The following is a 19,134-nucleotide window of genomic DNA, read 5'->3' on the forward strand; positions in this document are numbered from 1 at the left end:
TTACCCAAACTATCCTTAACCGACCCTAACCCTAAAACCTTAACTCTTGCCCCAAGATAAACCTTCACCCCAACAATGAGCATAACTATAACGGTATACCCTCGCCCTCGGATCCTAATCCTTCCTTTCGATCTCAATTTAAATGTTTTAGCGCGAAGCTATAGGACCTGACATCCTGACCCACCTCTGATCATTAGAGTAGTCCTTACTCTATGCTCTGATGGCAGGTGACAACAAGATGGGCATCATCGCAGCCGCTGGATTTGCGTTCCTGATCTATTCGAAAAAGAAACGGTATGTATAGACTTTATAGTGATAGCCAATGTAGGCTAGGCCTACGCCTATATTGATGTGAACAAAAAAGTGAAAAATGCCCGCGTTCAGACATGGTCTCTGGCGCAAACTTGGACATTCCAGTGATGTGTTTTGCACGTTGTTGTGTGGCCCATTTTGAATATCTCTTATTGGTTTGCCCGCTGCTGGCGTGCTCGCCTTTGACTGATCCGCATCGTGGTGGTGAAGTCAGTATTAGTTTGGCAGAACGTCCTTGAAAAATGAAAAGGTCCACAAACTCACAACACGTGCACAATGTCCATCATGCTGCAAACAAATCCCCGGGTAGCGATGAATAGGCCTAATAGCACTGGCTCGTCGGATAAATTATACAGCCCCTGGTTTTGCGAGCTTCGTTCATGCGGAGAGAGTAAGTATGGTAGTTTATTGATTAGTCTGCTTTTACTTTAGCAATTATCCATCGACTCAGGACTTGGTGACATCATGGGTATAGGGATAACATGTACTTTATGAACCGGGATTTCCATCCAGCGTCGTGTATACTTATAGTGATGACAACCATTCACGTGTTCATTTTGCTGTGCTCGTTTTCATTATGCCAAGGAATTTATGGTAAGTGAAATCTAGAGTCGCTATACGGACAGAAAGAGAATCCATTCACCATCACTCATGACATTTCAATATAAATATTTGTCCAGGGATTGTTGTCATCATGTGAAGTCATAGGCCTACGTGGTGGTGATAAGTAGTGCGGGGCGTTCAGTATGTTCATGTCTGCCTTCCTCCTCCTAAAAATGCGAAAAGATCGGCACTGTGACAATGGACGGCTAGGCTACTTCTAGAAACTATAGGGCTCCCACCAGTGAGCTACGGGGGAGCCTTATAAAAAGTTATAGTTTCTATAGAAGCTCTGCAACACGAAGGGTGTGTGGTGGGCTCGAACGAAGTTGGGAAGGGGAATCCACCAGACTGCAGGAATTGTTGTAGCTCAGAATCTTGACTGGATTGGGGTTTTATTGACATTTCAAGACCAGGGTCCAATTTCATAGAGCTGCTAATCACACAAATTTGCTTAGCATGAAATTTCTGCCGAGATAAAAACAGGACTACCAGCCAAATTTAGACATGATTTTCAAGATGAGCAAACAACAGCTGGATACCAGTAACAAGCAATATGCAACAAATGGAGATTTGGTTTGTAATCCTGTTTTTATCAAGGAAGAAATTTCATGCTAAGCAAATTTTTGTTCTTAGCAGCTCTATGAAATTGGGCCCTGATGATAAATGAAAAGAGACTGAAATCAAACAAGAAAAAACACTGAGGAACATCTATAACTGTTTCATTTGAACGAAATAATAAATACTGAGAGAAGATGGATCTGCAAACATGAAAAAATGTGTGAGACACAAACTCGAAATTTGAACATCATTCTTTTGAGACAAGAATACATGAATTGAAGGGGAAAAACCAAGACCGGGGACATGTCCTAGGTCTTGAGCTGCTTGCCCGACCACTGAAATCATTGCCTCGGGCCAGTGCACCGTTGTAAACTTCAACCCCAGTGTGCAATTAATACTACCTGTAACTTAAACTTAATTGAATTAGGTTATGCAAGGCCAGTGTTTTTATCCAGGTTGCTTTAAGCCTTAATTACAGGTGATTCAATGATCAGAACCAAGGCCCTGCATTATTTATAATATGGTCGCTGCAGAACCAAGGTCGCATAAATTTAAATAAAGTTGTAAGCTTTTTTATAAGGTTCCGACTTTCCATAACTCATTCATTTTATTTCATAACATTTCAATGTGTGAGTTATAACTCAAAGCAATATGAAATTTCTCCTTATTTTCAACTATACTAAATTAATGTTGAAAGTGTTTACATTTTAGGGGTTTATTCCCTTTCAAAATCTCATCCTTAGATTGTATTGACTTGCAAAATTAGTCTTGTTTTTCCTTTTAGCAATGACTTGATTATCTTATTTTTGAATAATATTAAATAATAATTTTTTATTTTATTTTTAGTTTTTATTTATTATCTTATGTCTCCCCTGATCAATCTCTAATTCCAGAGATAGATTTGTTATTTTTGTATTTTTTTTGTTTTCTTTTTTTTTGCAGGGGGTGGCCACTTCTTGCAAAAAAAAGAAAACAGAAAAAAACCAAAAATAACAAATCGATAGGGGTTGAAATCCACAAGGCTTGTAGCTACACATTTTTACTGGAACATAATTAATTTTACAAGAAAAGAATCAAAAATTCAAGTTGAATTTGAACGAGCTCTCAGTGAAGACGCTACTCAACATTTTTACTGTTCAATCCATAATTTTCTTCTGTTCAAGATATTACACAGCGAGGTATTTTATTCAAAGGAAAAAAAACTGACTCATTGTGAGGGTTTACTTGCCCCACTTTAAAGGCACTGGACACTATAGGTAATTGCTTAAAATAGTTGTTAGCATAAAATCTTACTTGTTAGTGATCATAAACAGTGTGAGAAACGGCTCAGTCTGAAGTAACGTAGTTTTCGAGAGAGAAGTTGTTTCTCACTAAAATACTTTTAACTTAAAAGGTTTGATTTCGCGACCTCACAATTTGATTTTGAGGTCTCGAACTCAAGCATCTGAAAGCACACAACTTTGTGTGACAAGGGTGTTTTTTCTTCCATTTTTACCTCGCTATTTCGACGACCAATGGAGCTCAAATTTTCACAGGTTTGTTATTTTGTGCATATTGTTGAGATACACCAAGTGAGAAGACTGGTCTTTGACATCTACCAACAGTGTTCAGTGCCTTTAATTTCAAGCCCTGATCAGCCTGTTCTCATACGATATGTGTATCAATAAATCTCACTTCCAGCTTGTGTTATTTCCCATTCCAGGAGCAATCACTTCACTATCTCAGGCGACAAAACCAAATGCAGGACAACCAGTACCTCTTCTCTGTGAGGCAATGGATATGCCTTCAGTTCCTGGTCCCAATGCTCTGACCTTAACAGGGTCAGATGGGTTAGAGGTAACGGCTTCGGAGACAACTGTCGTCGCCAGTAACAGGAGGGTGACAACATTTATTGTAACGGTTGTGGATCTTGGCAATGAGTTTACCTGTTCTCTGCTAGACTCTGATGGGACAACAGTTGTTGATCGTCAGACCATCTCTGTCAATGTCTATGGTAAACGTTTAATAACAAAATGTTTAATACACTAAACAAAAACTAGTTGCTACACTACATGTAAGTAATGCTTAGATTAATTTGTAAAGGAGAATGGTTAGGAGAATTTTTTTCACTTAGAGGGGAAGTTAAAAGTTTGGTTATCAATCAATAAAACATTTATTTCCACATTCACATCACATGGAAGCATCATCCTAAAAGCCGAGGCTTGTGGCGGATGTGCCCGTTACAAGATTACAGAACAAACAGGAAAACAGCACTAAATTAGCCTTGCTCAAGGCAGTCGAATTATTCACTCCGAAAAAACCCACCCGTATTCACTGTGCGTAACATCGCACGACACGATGCCCCCATACACTATCCGCATGCGTCGGCCGTCAGGCCGACAGCCTTGTAGGATCTGTGTTGAAGCCACTGACCTCATTACTATAATAGGCGAAGAGTTCCCACGGTCAGCTCATTACCATAATGCCCGCGAAAGACGAGACATAGACCTTTTCGCAAATACCAATGCGCAAGCGCAGACTGTTGAATGAGGTGCATTGTGGGATATATGGATCAAATTTGGATACCAGCTAGACCACAATGCACCTAATTCCAAGCTTTACGCGCGCGCCCCGGTATTTGCGAAAAGGTCTATGTTTACATCACACACCACCACCACGGACGCCCTATAGGGTCACAAGGTCGTGATAAGGGAAGTGCGTGATTGGACGTCAAAATGAATAATTCATTTGCCTGACGGCCTCCGCATGCGGTTAGTGGTACTAGTGCGGATGACTTATGTGCACAGTAGTCGTACGATGTGACAGTGTGTGTACGGGTGGGTCATGCGGTGTGATCGCATGCACCACGCACAGGGTACACGGGTGGGTTTACAGCGGCGTCTTTTCGGAGCGAATAATGCGACTGCCTTGAGCAAGGCTACACTAAATAGACGAATAAATAAATACATACCACTACGGTAGATAACTACACAAAGGTTTAACCATGATTAAACAATGTTATGACTCATAAATCATGGCAAGAAAAGCCTTTTGTTAAAAGGTAGCCTACAGCAGTGATAAAGCGTTTTGAGAAACATTTCACTTTGAAGTAATGTGTTTGTATAAAATGGTTTATATTCCCAACAATTTTAATCTAAGAAGCGTAACATGCACTCTTCTCAGATCCTGGTGTTTGTGGTACATTGCCAATTTGTTTTCTCAAAAGTTTGGCCGTGTCCGAAAGGGCGACTTCGGCTACAGCTACGGCTAGATCGCGCGCATCTGCTATTCTTCAACACTGGTAGACGCGCTGATCTAGCCGTAGCTGTAGCCGAAGTCGTCGTTTTGGACACGGCCTTTGTTTAATAGTGAAACTTGCAGACGGGTGCAACAAAATGTGCCTATTTTACCTACATAAAATGGCACCGGAGTATTTTACATATTGTATGTAATCTAAACTTTGTGATCACTCTTTGCTCATCATCCTTTTTTTCTTCTCTGAAATACTAGTTAAAACTTTTTGTTTTTAATAAAGTTCTGCCATTCTTGCAATCACCGCCTACAATTGTCTTGGACTACCTCGTAAGCACTGAGCTGACCGTCTCTTGGCTACCATGGGCAACGGACGGTCTCGGCGATGGACCTGTTTTACGCTACGAAGTCGTTTATCGTAACAAGACTAATGTAGAGGGTGATACTTCATATGACTACAAGCTCGGGTTGGATTCGAACCAGACGACAACGGCAAGAGTCACAGGGCTTCGCACTGAGCAGGAGTATGACTTCGCTGTGGTGGTCGTGCGAGAGGGGGAAGGAGGAGCAGGGAAGCCAAGCAACAAAACAACAATAACAACAAGATGTGCAGGTAGTAAGAAGCCAAATTCTTTCAAATTCTTGACCAGATTCATAAGGGTTGTCCATTAAAACTTCAGTAAAGACGTCAATTTTTACCAATTCCAATAAATAGGCCATAAGGCTAAAGTGTATTTTCTCATCCCATTCCGGAACGGGACGAGAAAATACAGTTTAGCTGGTCTAAGAGAACTCTGTGGGTGTTAGCAAAGTAATTGCCGGAGCTTTCGATAGAAAAATAACAAAAATGTGAGAGAAAGAGATGACTTGGCCCCGAGAACAAGAAACTGATTTATAGCCAGTGCTGGGTGGTTTTTTTTTTCAATAGAGTTTGGTGCAAGAAAATCATCCCTTGGACTTTTTTAATTGTCATTTCTTTTGTTTTTTAGTGCCAACATCGGCACCTATAGTTGTCTCTTTGACTGCCATTGGACCAACCGAGCTGCAGCTAGTGTGGAGGGTAAGGACCTTATTTCTCTCCAAAAGTAGCATTCAAAAAAGTACTGAATTAGGACCTTATTTCTCTCCAAAAGTAGCATTTTAAAAAGTACTGAATTACAATGGTCGGTGGTCCAGTAGTGAGTACACAGTGCTTAGTACACATCAGTGTGAGGGCATATCAAATAAAATTACATTTATTACAAAGTAGCCATTCAGATTAAAGCGTTATTCTTTTATTTTTCAAAATTGTTTTCATACACCCACCATTTCAAAGTTTTGTTTAATTGACAGACTGTTTGATACACTGAAGTATAAAATAATCCCTCAAATGAAGCAAATGTTTAAGATCAATGTCCCCCAGCTCAGGAATTTTCACTGTTTTTCCCAGCAACATTAAAGTTAACTTGGGAAACAGAAAACACAAAATCACCCCATCCCCCCTCTAAAACTACATTAATTACTTCAATGGGTGTAATTTCCAACAATGTTGCATAATATCAACCGCTTTCCAGTACTCTTACCACGTTTTAATGGTAGTTCCTTTTTTCAAAGTAATTACCAAAGGTATACCTTCCTTTTAAATAAAGGCAGTGGACACTATTGGTAATTACACAAAATAATTATTAGCATAAAACCTTACTTGGTAACAAGTAATGGGGAGAGGCTGATGGCATAATAGTTTTCGAGAAAGAAGTAATTTTCCACAAATTTGATTTTAAGACCTCACTCAGATTTAGAATTTGAGGTCTTGAAATCAAGCTTCGGAAAGCATACTTCGTGTGACGAGGGTGTTTTTTCTTTCGTTATTATCTCGCAACTTCGATGACCAATTGAGCTCAAATTTTCACAGGTTTTTTATTTTGTGCATATATGTTGAGATTTGCCGAGAGAGAAGACTGGTCTTTGCCAGTAACCAATAGTGTACAGTGTCTTTAATAAAAAAAAAACATGTTTGTATTCTTTACCTTAGTTGCCCCCTCCTTCAACCTGGGGCTGTCGAAACACACCCATCAGTATTCTAATAAACCTTAAAGAATCCTCAGAGGATTATTTTGGATTCCCAGTCGCTATTGAGACGGCAGATCCTCCTGGTGTCTTCAACGTCACTAATCTCTTGTCGTGTACTACGTACGATGTTCAGTTGTATTACACTACGAGCGCTGGGTTCAGTCCTCCTAGTGAGGTGATAAATGGCTCCACACCCAGAACAGGTAGGGAACCAAACAAATCTATAAAAGGGTGAGTTGGGGCTTGAACAAAGAAAAATTTACTTGAGAGGGATTTGAACCAAGGACCTCCAAATGTGTGTGTCGTGCTCTACCAACTGAGCTATCTTGTTGGCGTTTTCCCGATTCTGTCATTATCTTTGTTTGGGGGTGCCAAGCAAAACCATTAACTGCCATGTAGCCAGGGATTATATGAAAGTTAACAATCACAACCTTGAATAAAGTTGTTGGTTCAAATCCTGCTCTAGGACATTTTTCTTGTTCAACCCAATTTTCTTTTAGGGTACTAGTTGACATTTTTGCCCCAAAATTAGTGAGATGAAATAGCTGAGTTCACATATGGAGAGGAATTGTTTTGGGCGTCCACAGACTATGCAAATAAGTCTCATGATTATTGAATCTCTGTGAACATCTGGGTTTTTAATTATGATGGAAGTTAACTGCAACTGACTTCCTCGATGTTCATAAACACAAAGTTTTTAACAATTTATGGTACTTCGTTCATTGTGATAGCACCATGGCATGCAGTTTCCTTGACATTTTAATGTAATTATAAAAGCATGAAGATTTGTCCTGTTGATGTTCCTAACAATTTGTTTCCAAACCATTACTACAGCGCCACCAAGAGCAAGACTCTTCAGTCTTGGCAATGCCCAAGATGGGGTCGGACTTTTCGCTCAATGGTCACCACCCGAAGGCCCAGCAAAACGCTGCGACACCGGCATGTACCACGTCCACTACACACTGTTGAGACTCGAGGCATGTGATACGGATATAGTGTCGCCAACCACTTATGTCAAGGTTATCGGTGATGGCTCTACGAGTACTACACTTGATGACTTGGTTCCGTACGCAACCTACAATGTGTCGGTCGTTTCTACTAATGAAGTTGGAATGTCAGATGATCCAACCAGAACATGGACAACCGTCGCCGCATGTAAGTTTTTCAACCATTTAAAACAGATTATGGTTCTGCCTAAGTTAAATTCTCAGTCATTTTAGACGGCCATTAGGGCTTGAATAATTACACTCAGTTTGCAGGCCAGAGGCCAGATAAAACATTTAAACAGGAAATTTGACATTATTTGTATCATAATTTCCACAAAAACTCACGAGTTAAAGACTAACAAGTTTTGAGATGTGCCCCCCCCCCCTTTTTCACACAAAAAAATGATAAAAATCAAGTGCAATTTCAAATGCAAAATGTTATGTAATTTTCCAACGAGCTGTGTACAAGTTGCTCAATGGCTCGTTTGTAAACAGGATGTCACAGTGACATGGTCTATACAGCTCAACAATTATCTCAGCCCAATATAAAAAAATAAGGAGTGAAAGTTGACTCTTCCTGGTATAACCAAGATCAAGAACAATCCAATATGAAGATCATGCTTTTGCCGAAGCTGCTCTTGCCCTGTGGAATACGCTCCCTGTCAAATATTATCACTCGACAACTTCAAGAGGGAACTGAAGTCATACTTGTTTACATAGACTTACTTTTGATTTCATTTAACTACAACAAAAAATACATGACTCTGTATAATGATATATACATATGGAGTTGTTTACCCGAGGGCCTTACCATTTCATAGCTGGAGGGGTGTTGTGTTGAATCATTGAACAATTATAATTTTTGCATTTATTTTACTTTTTGACCAAAAAGTGTTTATGTTTTTTGACCGAAAAGGTATTTATGAATGGGAATCAAAGTGTGTTGAATCGGTTTTCAACTAGTGGTTTAAACCCGCCGAGGCCTGGTTCTTGAAAATTTACCGCAACTTCGTCGCGGTAAAATTATCAAGAACCAGGCCTCGGCGGGTTTAAACTACTAGTTGAAAACCTCTTCACCACACATTGATTCCCTTATTATTATTATTACTCTGGTACATCCTCGTCCACAAACAATCATTCTTATCTCTCTTTGCATTTGTCCTAAAGTTGCAACAGTCCTACCACCCGTACAAGTAACTGATGTGACAGCTAGATCATTTATCATCCGATGGGTACGCATTCCATGCGAAGATCTCCATGGTGACTTTACAGCGTACAGATACTTTGTGACTAACAATAAGTCAGCAGAACAGACTTCAAGCTATATTTACGATATCGATGTCACAACGGAGAGGTTGATGTATCGGACCCCGTGTTCACCGTACGATATACAGATGACTCTGTATAATGATTTGGGGGAAGGAGATCGAAGCGAGAATGTCCGAGTTACTACTGATGCAGAGGGTAGGTCTCCAGCATTTAAAAGGAGTTTTAGTAATTACTCTATGAGTTACGATAAAAACTTACTTGGTTGAGCACCGGAGAGTATGTTGAAAAAAATATACAATTTGAAGGAAATTTATTTCAACATAGCCTTATTTGTACCATAGTAACCAGTTGTGAGCCGAGTGTGCACATTATTGCATAGGCTCCGATTTAAGTTTCATCCCTTCTGGTGTGTGGTGGCCGAGGGGTCTATTATTATTATTGTTATTCACCATTTTGTTTTTATTTCAACTCCCACAGTGCCCCCGTCTGTCCCGAATGTTGTCGCAAGCTCTGTTGACGAAAATCCTTCCGAACTCAGCCTAACTTGGGATGAGCCACAAAGTTGGTGCCCTATCGAATACTATAAAGTCAGCTATGAGCTTGTGAACAAGTTCATGTGTGAAACTCATGATGAAGGTGTCCACATCGTGGCTGGAAACGCTACCCAGTTATCCTACACCATCATGGATCTCTTTCCATTTTCTACGTACTTTGTGTACGTGGAGGGTTTCACAGAAGGCGCAGGCTTCGGAATGCCTGGAAGGACTGTTCAGGACACTGCGGAGAAAGGTAATTTTTCCTTTTTTAATTATCGGTATGGAAATGCATTTTAATTATTTCATTTTTGTGGTTTCTTCAGGGTGCAAATTGTTGAAAATTTAACACATACTAACCTATGGAAAGGTTTGCAGTTACACCACGTAATGATCTCTAATGAGTTGGGGTGGTTCTGAAAGAAACCGTTGGTTTCAAACGATTAGTTGAAACCATGCAACAGTTCTTTTCAGAACCACCCCAACTCATTAGAGATAGTCATTACATGGTGTTACCGCAAATCTTTCCATATCATATTTCCACCATGCAAAGTTTCGAATTCTACTTACTATCCTGTCTTCAGTTGCATAATCGTAGGATCTTCTTTCCAGATCTCCTTTCCAGATCTGACCATCTTCTGGTCCCCTAGTTTGTTAGGGGAAAAACTTAACGATATCAGGCACAATTGGGTTTCTTTTTAGAACTATTAACTTCTAGTCTAAATTAAAACTATATGGGTCGTTTATGTTTTTGAATATTTATTTTGTGGTGAATTAAGACGGAAGGCTGGTCGAAGTAGAACATTGAAGAGGATAGCTGTGTTGTTAAAGCAGGGCTCGAAATACCAGAAGGAGTAAAACACTTATCTACAGAGTTTTATATTTGAGCAGTTTTTGTCGGAACAAGCTCTAACACCAACAGAAGATTCATATCATTTGTCCTATAATAATTCAAAACTCAACAGAATTGAAAGAGTCAACCAAGTGGTTAGGCTGCAGGACTTGCAATCGCAAGGTTGTGAGTTCGAATCCCACAGTGAACCGCTGATTTAACAATGACTAGATTTAATATTGTCATCTAGTTACCTAGTTACTGAATCACAGTTTCTTGATTTGTGCAGTTCATAATCATAGACGTTAAACCAATGTTTGTATGTGAGAGATTGGCTGTTGCCAGCTTGGCGTTTCCCCCTGTGGGAGTTTGCCGAGTTCCCTTGTCGCTTGTTTGTTTGTATGTTTGTTTGTTTGTTTGTTAAGCGGGGTGTTTGTTTGTTTGTTTGTTTGTTTGTTTTATTTCCACTTTGTACAACAACAAAAGTATATTGGTTACAAGTAAATAAATAAATGTGTAAGTTTACGGGCCCTTGCAGTCCAGTGTATAGAATTTGAACCCTGAAAAGGGAGATTATTTCATGTCCGGAATTTTGTTGTTTTGTTTCCCTTTTAAATAGCTCCAACAGCAGCACCGGATAGGTTGGAAGTTGGTCAAGTCTTTCGGAGAGAACTTTCATTCTCTTGCGGCTACCCACCATGTACTGCTGGAGGAAGGTCTAGTCGCATTCTCGGTTTTACCTACAACTTGACTGACCTTGTGAATCCTGGTAACCCGTCTATTGTGATAGAGGGTGAGAACTCTCGTCAAGTCTTTGACGGTCTGGTACCTAACACACGGTATTCTCTACAAGTGAAGCTACGAACCAACGCTGGTGATGGTCCATACAGCGAACCTATTGAAGCTACCACATTAGAAGATAGTAAGAGAACGATTACTATTATTATTTTATTCAGCTAAAATATGCAACAATCATACAGACATACAAGTACTTTTAAAAGGTAGTGGACACTATTGCTAATTACCCAAAATAAGTATTAGCATAAAACCTTACTTTGGTAACGAGTAATAGACTCTAAGGTTTTCCAATGGAAATGCCCTTTGGAAAGTGGAAATGGCCCTTCACCTCTCAAAGATGAAATTCGAGGCCTGGTAGACCTAAAGCTTTCCAATTGAACAGCCCGTTGCAAAGTGAAAATGGCCTTGCCCTCTAAAAAAAACGAAACTCTGCAATGTATATACGCATGGCCCTGTAAAGTATCTTTACTGACATACAAGTACTTTTTAAGGATTAAAAGTAATTTGTACCCAAGAATTTATTTTCTTTTTTTCTTTTCCTTTTTGTATGAGAAATATTACTTTGAAAAAGAAAAAACCTTGAAAAGACATAACTGAAATTGTTTTGTTTTTATAGTTTATATTCTGAAATAAATTTAATGTTTCAAAGGCATTGGTAATTGTCAAAGACAAATATTCTCACTTGGTGTGTCTCAACATAGGCCTACTCTGTGATAATTTGGACTCAATTGGTCATCGAAGTTGCAGAAGAATAATGAAAGAAAGGACACTCTTGTTGCACAATTGTGTGTTCTTACAGATGACAAAAGGCTTCAGGGCTAATTTTTTTTAATATGTTGAGAAATTACCTCTTTCTCAACAACAATGTTATTTCAGAGGGAGCCGTTTCTCACAATGTTTTATATTATCCACAGCTCTCCATTACTTGTTACCAAGTTTTTTTTTGTTTTTTTAGTAACTAGCTACAATGTCCAGTGCCTTTAAGATAAATATGCATCAGGTTTTGGATTTGAGCATTTGTTCTTACCTTTTGTTTTCCAAAGGGCCAGGGCCACCGTCAAATGTAACCATTAGTGAAATAGGAGAAACAACAATGACCGTCACGTGGGAAGTACCTATTGAACCCAATGGAATTATCACCGCCTACGAGGTTTGTATGAAAGTAAAACCTATAATGTTTGGGACCTTTACTCAAACTGGATTGAAAATACAAAAAGAACAGAAACACTGAGAATCTAAACATATATATTTTGCTGTAGTTTTAATTTTGTTGAACATTTGCAGAGAAGAAATGCTTAGGGTCGAAACATCGAGCAATGAACTGTTTTTTTATTTATACCATAGGTTCTTTTGGATAAGCAGTTTGGCAACAGCTTGTGTTGCCGCAGGCCCGTAAGCAGGGGGGCAGAGGGTCCGCCTCCTAAAAAAAACATGCCCACCCCACCCCTAAACAAAATCCACATTCCCCCCCTCCCCCCCCAAAAAAAAAAGTTTAAAAATAATTATAATAATTCCTGGTTACGGGCCTGTGTCGCCGTGTTATATAATTCTTGACTCCTTTCTTGCAGGTTTATTCTAGAGCTATAGAGAAACCTTACAACCCTTCCTTCACATCACCATCTTCTTGGGTGGGTTCCCCCTTGCTTGGACCCTCTGTACTCTCAAACATCATTACCCAACTGGATCCCGGTACAAAGTATCAAATCCTACTGACAGCTCGGACTGCGGTTGGAACAGGGGAGGACGCCTCAGTTGAAGCATTTACAAAACCCAAAACAGGTGACAAATATAAAAAGTCATTTCAGTAATTCAGTAACATTCATTTCAATGCTGTCATTCAATACAAAAATGCAAATTTATGTCGAAATTAGAAAAGCAATATAGTATGAGGTATGAAGTACACACTGTTTAAATAAAAAGCAGCAATTGAATGAAGACATTTAGGTGAAGGTTAAAGGCAGTGGACACTATTGGTAATTGTCAACATATGCATAAAATAACAAACCTGTGAAAATTTCAGCTCAATCGGTCATTGAAGTTGCGAGATAACAATGAATTAAAAAACACCCTTGTCACACGGAGTTGTGTGCTTTCAGATGCTTGATTTCGAGACCTCAAATTCTAAACTTGAGGTCTCGAAATCAAATTTGTGGAATATTACTTCTTTCTCGAAAACTTCTCCAATTCAGAGGGAGCCGTTTCTCACAATGCTTTATACAATCAACCTCTCCCCATTACTCGTCACCAAGTAAGGTTTTATGCTAATAATTATTTTGAGTAATTACCAATAGTGCCCAGGTCAAAATTCTAGTTGAACCTAGTTAAACTGCGTTTAACTGGAATTAGTTGAAAACTAGTTAAATACAGTTAAAACCAGTTGGTTTAATATGGAAAATGGACAGACACCAACTGGTTTATAATTTAAACCTATAGTTCAACACAGTTAAACCTAGTCCAAACCAGTTGGTTAATGTGGAAAATGGACGAGTTTGGTCACTATCCAGTTGAACCAGTCGACCCCAGTCAACTGGGTTCAACTGCAATTTTGACCTGGGTGTCAACTGCCTTTAAGCGAGATGCTTTTAATCATCACTAACCAATGGACAGACAAAAATTTAGTACACCATGGGTATAACCAAGGTTTGGTAACATGGACGTAGGACAAATGAAGTAATGGGATATTTAGCTGGGATATTTTAATAGAGGAAAATTAGCTTCAGAGATAAAGAATATTAATTTGGGTGTTTAGCCGTTATATCCAAGATAGATGAAAGTCGTGTGCTAGTGGCATCCATTAATGCTTTATACCATTACAGCCCCTTTCACACGAGAGCAATTTAGCAAGGGTTCCTTGCGAAACTGTTAGCAATGCTGTACAATTTTACAAAATGATACCTCAGGCTCATGTGAAAAGACAACAAAAATAGTGCTTTACATTACCATGGATTGGTCACTTGCACAGTATGATGCCAACTCACTAAATTATTTATTGACTGATTTAGATTTTGACTTGATTTTGATTTGGTTTGATTTATGGTTTATGGTTTATGATTCATGATTTGATTTGATTTGACTTGATTTGACATGCGTTGATTTGATGTGATGTGATGTGATTAATCACATCACATCACATCAAATCACATCACATCACATCAAATCAACGCATGTCAAATCAAATCAAATCATGAATCATAAACCATAAATCAATTGATTTGATTTGATTAGATTTGGTTTGATTGATTTGATTTGCTTTGATTTGATTTGATTTGATTTGATTTGATTTGATCCGATTTAATTTGATCTGATTTATGATTTGATTTGATTTGATTTGATTTGATTTGATTTGATTTGATTTGATTTGATTTGATTTGCTTGTAGATATTCCTAAACCAGCCCCACCTACTGTAGACACATCGACCTCAACTGCAACCACTGTCGCTATCTCGTTACCCAATGACGAGGATGACACCTATGTGACGTAAGTATAATAATAATGATAATAATCGTTTTAATTTTACCCATATACACCGATGTGTGTTTTCACTGTATACAAAGTACTTTCCTGATCTGTAAAAAAAATCAGCGGCATATGTACTGTAGGTAATATTGTTTTGTTTTGTTTTTAGATCTCTCTAATTTATTTTATCGTTTTATAGGGATAAATGATGTACCAATGTTTTGAATCTGCTTTCAATGTATTTTAATCTATCGTTGTTTTTGTAACAATTATGTAAAGTGCATTGAGATTATTTTATGATGTGATGCGCTGTATAAGAATTAAATATTATTATTTTTTGTTACTGGTCTAGATCCTACCTCATAGCTGTGAAAAAGACATCCAATAAAAGAGCAGCAGTAGACATAGATGGTGAGGTATTCGGTAGCTATAATGAGAACCCAAATGCCTACATAGCTGCTGAGATTGCCAAAGGAGACAAGACCAATAGTTTTGTTGTCGGAGACGGTGCGATGTATGGGGGCTACCTCAACGCCCCACTTGTTACGGGGACGACGTACAGTATTAGAACTGGATCAGCAAGTAAAACAGATACAGTAAGTTTATCCATTCATCATGAAGCACTTCTCCACTGTATTGTAACTTTGATTGGCTATAATTAACCTTCCCTGAATGGGTTTGGGTACTTTTTGTAGTACACAAAGTTCACAGATTTACATTAAACTTACACGGTTTGAAGATAATGATGGTAGAAGGCTTCCCTTAAAATATTATTTGCTGAAGTTCTTTAGTTTTTGAGGAATTAGTAAAACATTACACACAAATTATTTTAGCATGAATTTACCAAATCTGTTAAATGGTTTAACATGCCAGAAATTAGACCAAAATTTATTTTGTGACATTGTTTTACCCATTTCTCAAAAACTACAGCACCTTAGCAACTAATGGTTTAAGAGAAGCTCTTTACCATCATAATTATTCTTCAAAATGTAAATCTGTGGACATTGTGTTTTGCATCAAAATCACTCAATGCAAATAAATTTACCGAAAGGTTTGTCAAATCCAAAAGTTCTCATCTTATGAAATTCCATGTAAAACTGCCCTCCTTATGGTAACTGTCCGATTTTCCTCTTTCAGCCGCAGATGGCTCTAATTTTTAAACCTGTTTACTTACAACAAATGTAAAATGTTTGTTTTCCTTTTTAATTTTTATGTAAACATATTTGTAATAACAGTAATAATAAAATATATATATAATTTACTTGACAGCTTTTGATTAGGTTCTTCCACCAATTCAGAGATCTTTTTTGTATTTTTTTTTAACATTTTGACTGTGTGATTATTTTGTTTTGTTTTTATAGGCCTCAATTGTAAGTTGGAGTGAACCACTAACAGCCGAAGGTATAATACTCAACAAATTATAATAAATTTTCAAAACGTTGTAAAACATTGTTATACTCCTTGCTGTCGAGGTGCTAGCACTTTCTATGACAATTGGCTCTTGTTATAAGAGTTCTGCGAGTGAAGAGTACATTCTGAAGTCTCGAATTTCATTTCTGCTTTGTTTTTCTTTGTTTTGCGACTATTTTTTGGAATTATAACATAGGTCCTTTTAGTCGGTGAGCAGTTGGCAACAGGTTATCCTATTTTCTCATTTAAATGTTTTAGTGCGAAGCTATGGCTCCAGACCACCAGCAACTATGAGACCTGACATAACTGACCCTCCTCCGATGGCAGGTGACAATAAAGTGGGCATCATCGCAGCTGTAGTCATTGTAGTTGTTCTACTCGTTGTTGTTTCTGGATTTGCAGTTCTGTTCTATTTGAAAAAGAAAAGGTATGTAGCAGGTATGGAATCTGTTGCCCCTGGCCTTGCCCTTGGTGCCCCTTCAAAAGTTTTCCATAGATTTTCCAGGGCAATTGCGATTTGTTGAATGTAAATGGACTTGCCCTCTCAGGGGAAGACGAGCAGAGTATATACTGTTTGAAACGTCGAGACCAAACCTTTTCAAAACCAATACTCGCTTAAAAGAGAGTTATGGTTGTACCCGCAAGTTTACTATTACTTATATTTTATTTTTAGTAATATAATATTAAAGGCAGTGGACACTATTGATAATGCGCCTTATTTTTGACCGCGCGAGGGCGCTATAAATAGTATTTTTATCTCTTCCGGGGGTATACGCGATTCGCCCTGCACAAATCAATAGACGTTTTGTCACTTTTGTTGCGCCGTAGTTTCAATTTGCTTTAGAGGTGGATTATAACGGCTCTTTTAAAAGTCTTATTGTCTGTGATGGATAAGATGTCTATGGTGGTAATGTGTTCCAATCTTTAATAACTGTTTTGGGTATGAATGAATATAACCCCGGAAGTGATTGAGAGCCTTCACAGTTGGTGTCTCTCCACATACACAGAAAATAACAAACCTGTGGAAATTTGGTCTCAATCGGTCATCGAACTTGCGAGATAATAACGAAAGAAAAAACACCCTTGTCTCACCAAGTTGTGTGCGTTTAGATGGTTGATTTCGAGACCTCAAATTCTAAACTTGGGGTCTCGAAATCAAATTCGCCGAAAATTACTTCTTTCTTGAAAACTATGTCACTTCAGAGGGAGCCGTTTCGTACAATGTTTTATACCATCAACCTCTCCCATTACTCGTCACCAAGTAAGGTTTTATGCTAATAATTATTTTGAGTAATTACCAATAGTGTCCACTGCCTTTAATAATAATAATGTATAAGATGTTTCAAGATGTCTTGAAACATTTCCAGTAGCAAGACCACTCTCAGTCAGTCTTCTGATATTGTACCTTAAATGTTTCAGAGATGCACAAGAGCCAGCCAGCACAGTTGATCAAACCCAAATGAAAGAACGAGAAGTGGAAATTTAGACTTCAAGTAAGGAAGAGAGACACGACTGAAGGGCGGAAGACCTGAGAAACAAACTTTGTATAGGTGAGTCAGTACTGGATCAAACATCTCTGTCAGCTGACCTCCCTAATACTTTGTATATAACTCTTGACTTGGCGTGTCGTGAGTCCGAGTTGCTGAGTCATCAGGGTGGGGGTTCGAATCCCAATCATGACACTTGTGTCCTTGAGCAAGACACTTAACTGTAATTGCTTCTCTTCATAAAAATAATAATAATAATAATAATAATAATCGTATTTGTATGCGCCTTTTTCCAAAGTATACAAAGTGCCAAGTATTTCCTGCAACCTGAGTGGGACGAGGTTTTGAGTTGAGACCTAATCCTTAGCACCATGTACATGTACTGGTTTACAAGGCGCTGTGGCGCAATATGCTGCCAATCTAGCCAGGATCACTGGTGCAAACCCTTTCTGTTTGGGTTCATTTACGTGCGTTACACAACTGACAGGACCAACGGTTTTACGTCCCATTTAAAGGACGAAGCAATGGCTAAGTGTCATCCTTTTAAAGGACACAAGTGTCACGACTGGGACTCTAACCCAGGATTATCCTGGGTATTTGTGAGTACCTGTGAGGGCAGAGATGGTTCTTGTGGTTAGCTTGTTGCGCTTTGGCAGCACAGGCTGTATACATGTACTCCACAGAGAGCTGAGACGGTTTGCAGGAATGTCATGTATGGCCCAGTGACAGGGGTAAAAATGTGTCAAACACAATGATTATTGTGAAAACCAAATACATACAAGCAAATCGAAAGTACTTGATTTTGAGGCAAAATTTGTGCCGTTTTTGTTGCCATTTTTGTGCAACTCAAAAATGCCTATAGAAAATGGTTTTAAATGTTATTTGAAAATTGTACGTACCAATGTACATAAATCTTGTTTTATCAAATATCAATTTAATCACAGTGAAGCTTGGAGAAAAAAGTATTTGTTATTTTTGAATGGGAAACAATCACCCTAATACATTTTACATTTGAGACTCATGAATTATAGTCAAGTACATGTTAAAACATTCCTATCATTACCACGAATTATAATTGTAAGCCACAATAAAGAAAAACAAACCTTTTCTAACAAGTTGTTCTGGGCCAAAATTTACAGTTTATTAATTTTAATGCACAAAAAACAAAAACAAAACAGTAATTAACATTATCTTGTTGTAATTTTGGTAATTTGTGTACCACATTTTTTGTTTATCTTGATATCTTAGTTATTAATTGATTTTGGATTATAATGATGGAGGTTATTACGCATAGTGCCTGTGATGGATTTCACAAAGATAGTACTAACTTAGGACTAGTCCTATTAAAAACTTGGGGCTAGTCCTAAGTTTGGACGAGTAGATCGTCCTAACTCAGGATATATTAAAGGCAGTGGACACTAATGGTAATTAGTCAAAATAATTATTAGCATAAAACCTTATTAAATTGGTAACGTGTAATGGGGAAAGGTTGGAGGTATAAAACATTGTGAGAAACGGCTCCCTCTGAAGTGGAGTAGTTTTTGAGAAAGAAGTAATTTTCCACGAATTTGATTTCGAGACCTTAAGTTTAGAATTTGAGGTCTCGAAA

General features: G+C 38.3%; 1 protein-coding gene across 2 annotated transcripts; it reads left to right on the top strand.

Annotated features, from left to right (window-relative positions):
* Window positions 1-537: 537 nt before the first annotated feature.
* Window positions 538-18,902, top strand: LOC117297916 (receptor-type tyrosine-protein phosphatase F-like). Of its 2 annotated transcripts, none has more exons than XM_033781098.1 (16): window positions 538-703; window positions 3,176-3,466; window positions 4,988-5,317; window positions 5,694-5,764; window positions 6,716-6,956; window positions 7,588-7,908; window positions 8,907-9,203; window positions 9,486-9,797; window positions 10,993-11,295; window positions 12,215-12,321; window positions 12,740-12,950; window positions 14,550-14,649; window positions 14,981-15,224; window positions 15,990-16,029; window positions 16,297-16,465; window positions 17,458-18,902. In XM_033781098.1, exons 1-16 carry the CDS (start codon window positions 589-591, stop codon window positions 17,522-17,524), a joined length of 3,219 nt encoding a protein of 1,072 aa, XP_033636989.1. In that variant the 5' UTR covers window positions 538-588; the 3' UTR covers window positions 17,525-18,902. The 2 variants fall into 2 exon arrangements, with proteins under 2 accessions (XP_033636989.1, XP_033636990.1); XM_033781099.1 differs by lacking the exon at window positions 538-703 and adding an exon at window positions 746-906.
* The last annotated feature ends 232 nt before the right edge of the window (window positions 18,903-19,134 follow it).

The sequence above is a fragment of the Asterias rubens genome, chromosome 12, assembly GCF_902459465.1.
Source record: "Asterias rubens chromosome 12, eAstRub1.3, whole genome shotgun sequence".
NCBI lineage: Eukaryota > Metazoa > Echinodermata > Asteroidea > Forcipulatida > Asteriidae > Asterias > Asterias rubens.

What these genes read in the sequence shown, in the direction of transcription:
- LOC117297916 (XM_033781098.1), top strand. Translation starts at nt 589, where the DNA reads ATGTCCATCATGCTGCAAACAAATCCCCGGGTAGCGATGAATAGGCCT. An exon ending in AGCTGCAGCTAGTGTGGAGG is followed by an intron (nt 5,765 to 6,715) that starts GTAAGGACCTTA and finishes TCTTTACCTTAG; the next exon opens with TTGCCCCCTCCTTCAACCTG. An exon ending in TCAGGACACTGCGGAGAAAG is followed by an intron (nt 9,798 to 10,992) that starts GTAATTTTTCCT and finishes CCTTTTAAATAG; the next exon opens with CTCCAACAGCAGCACCGGAT.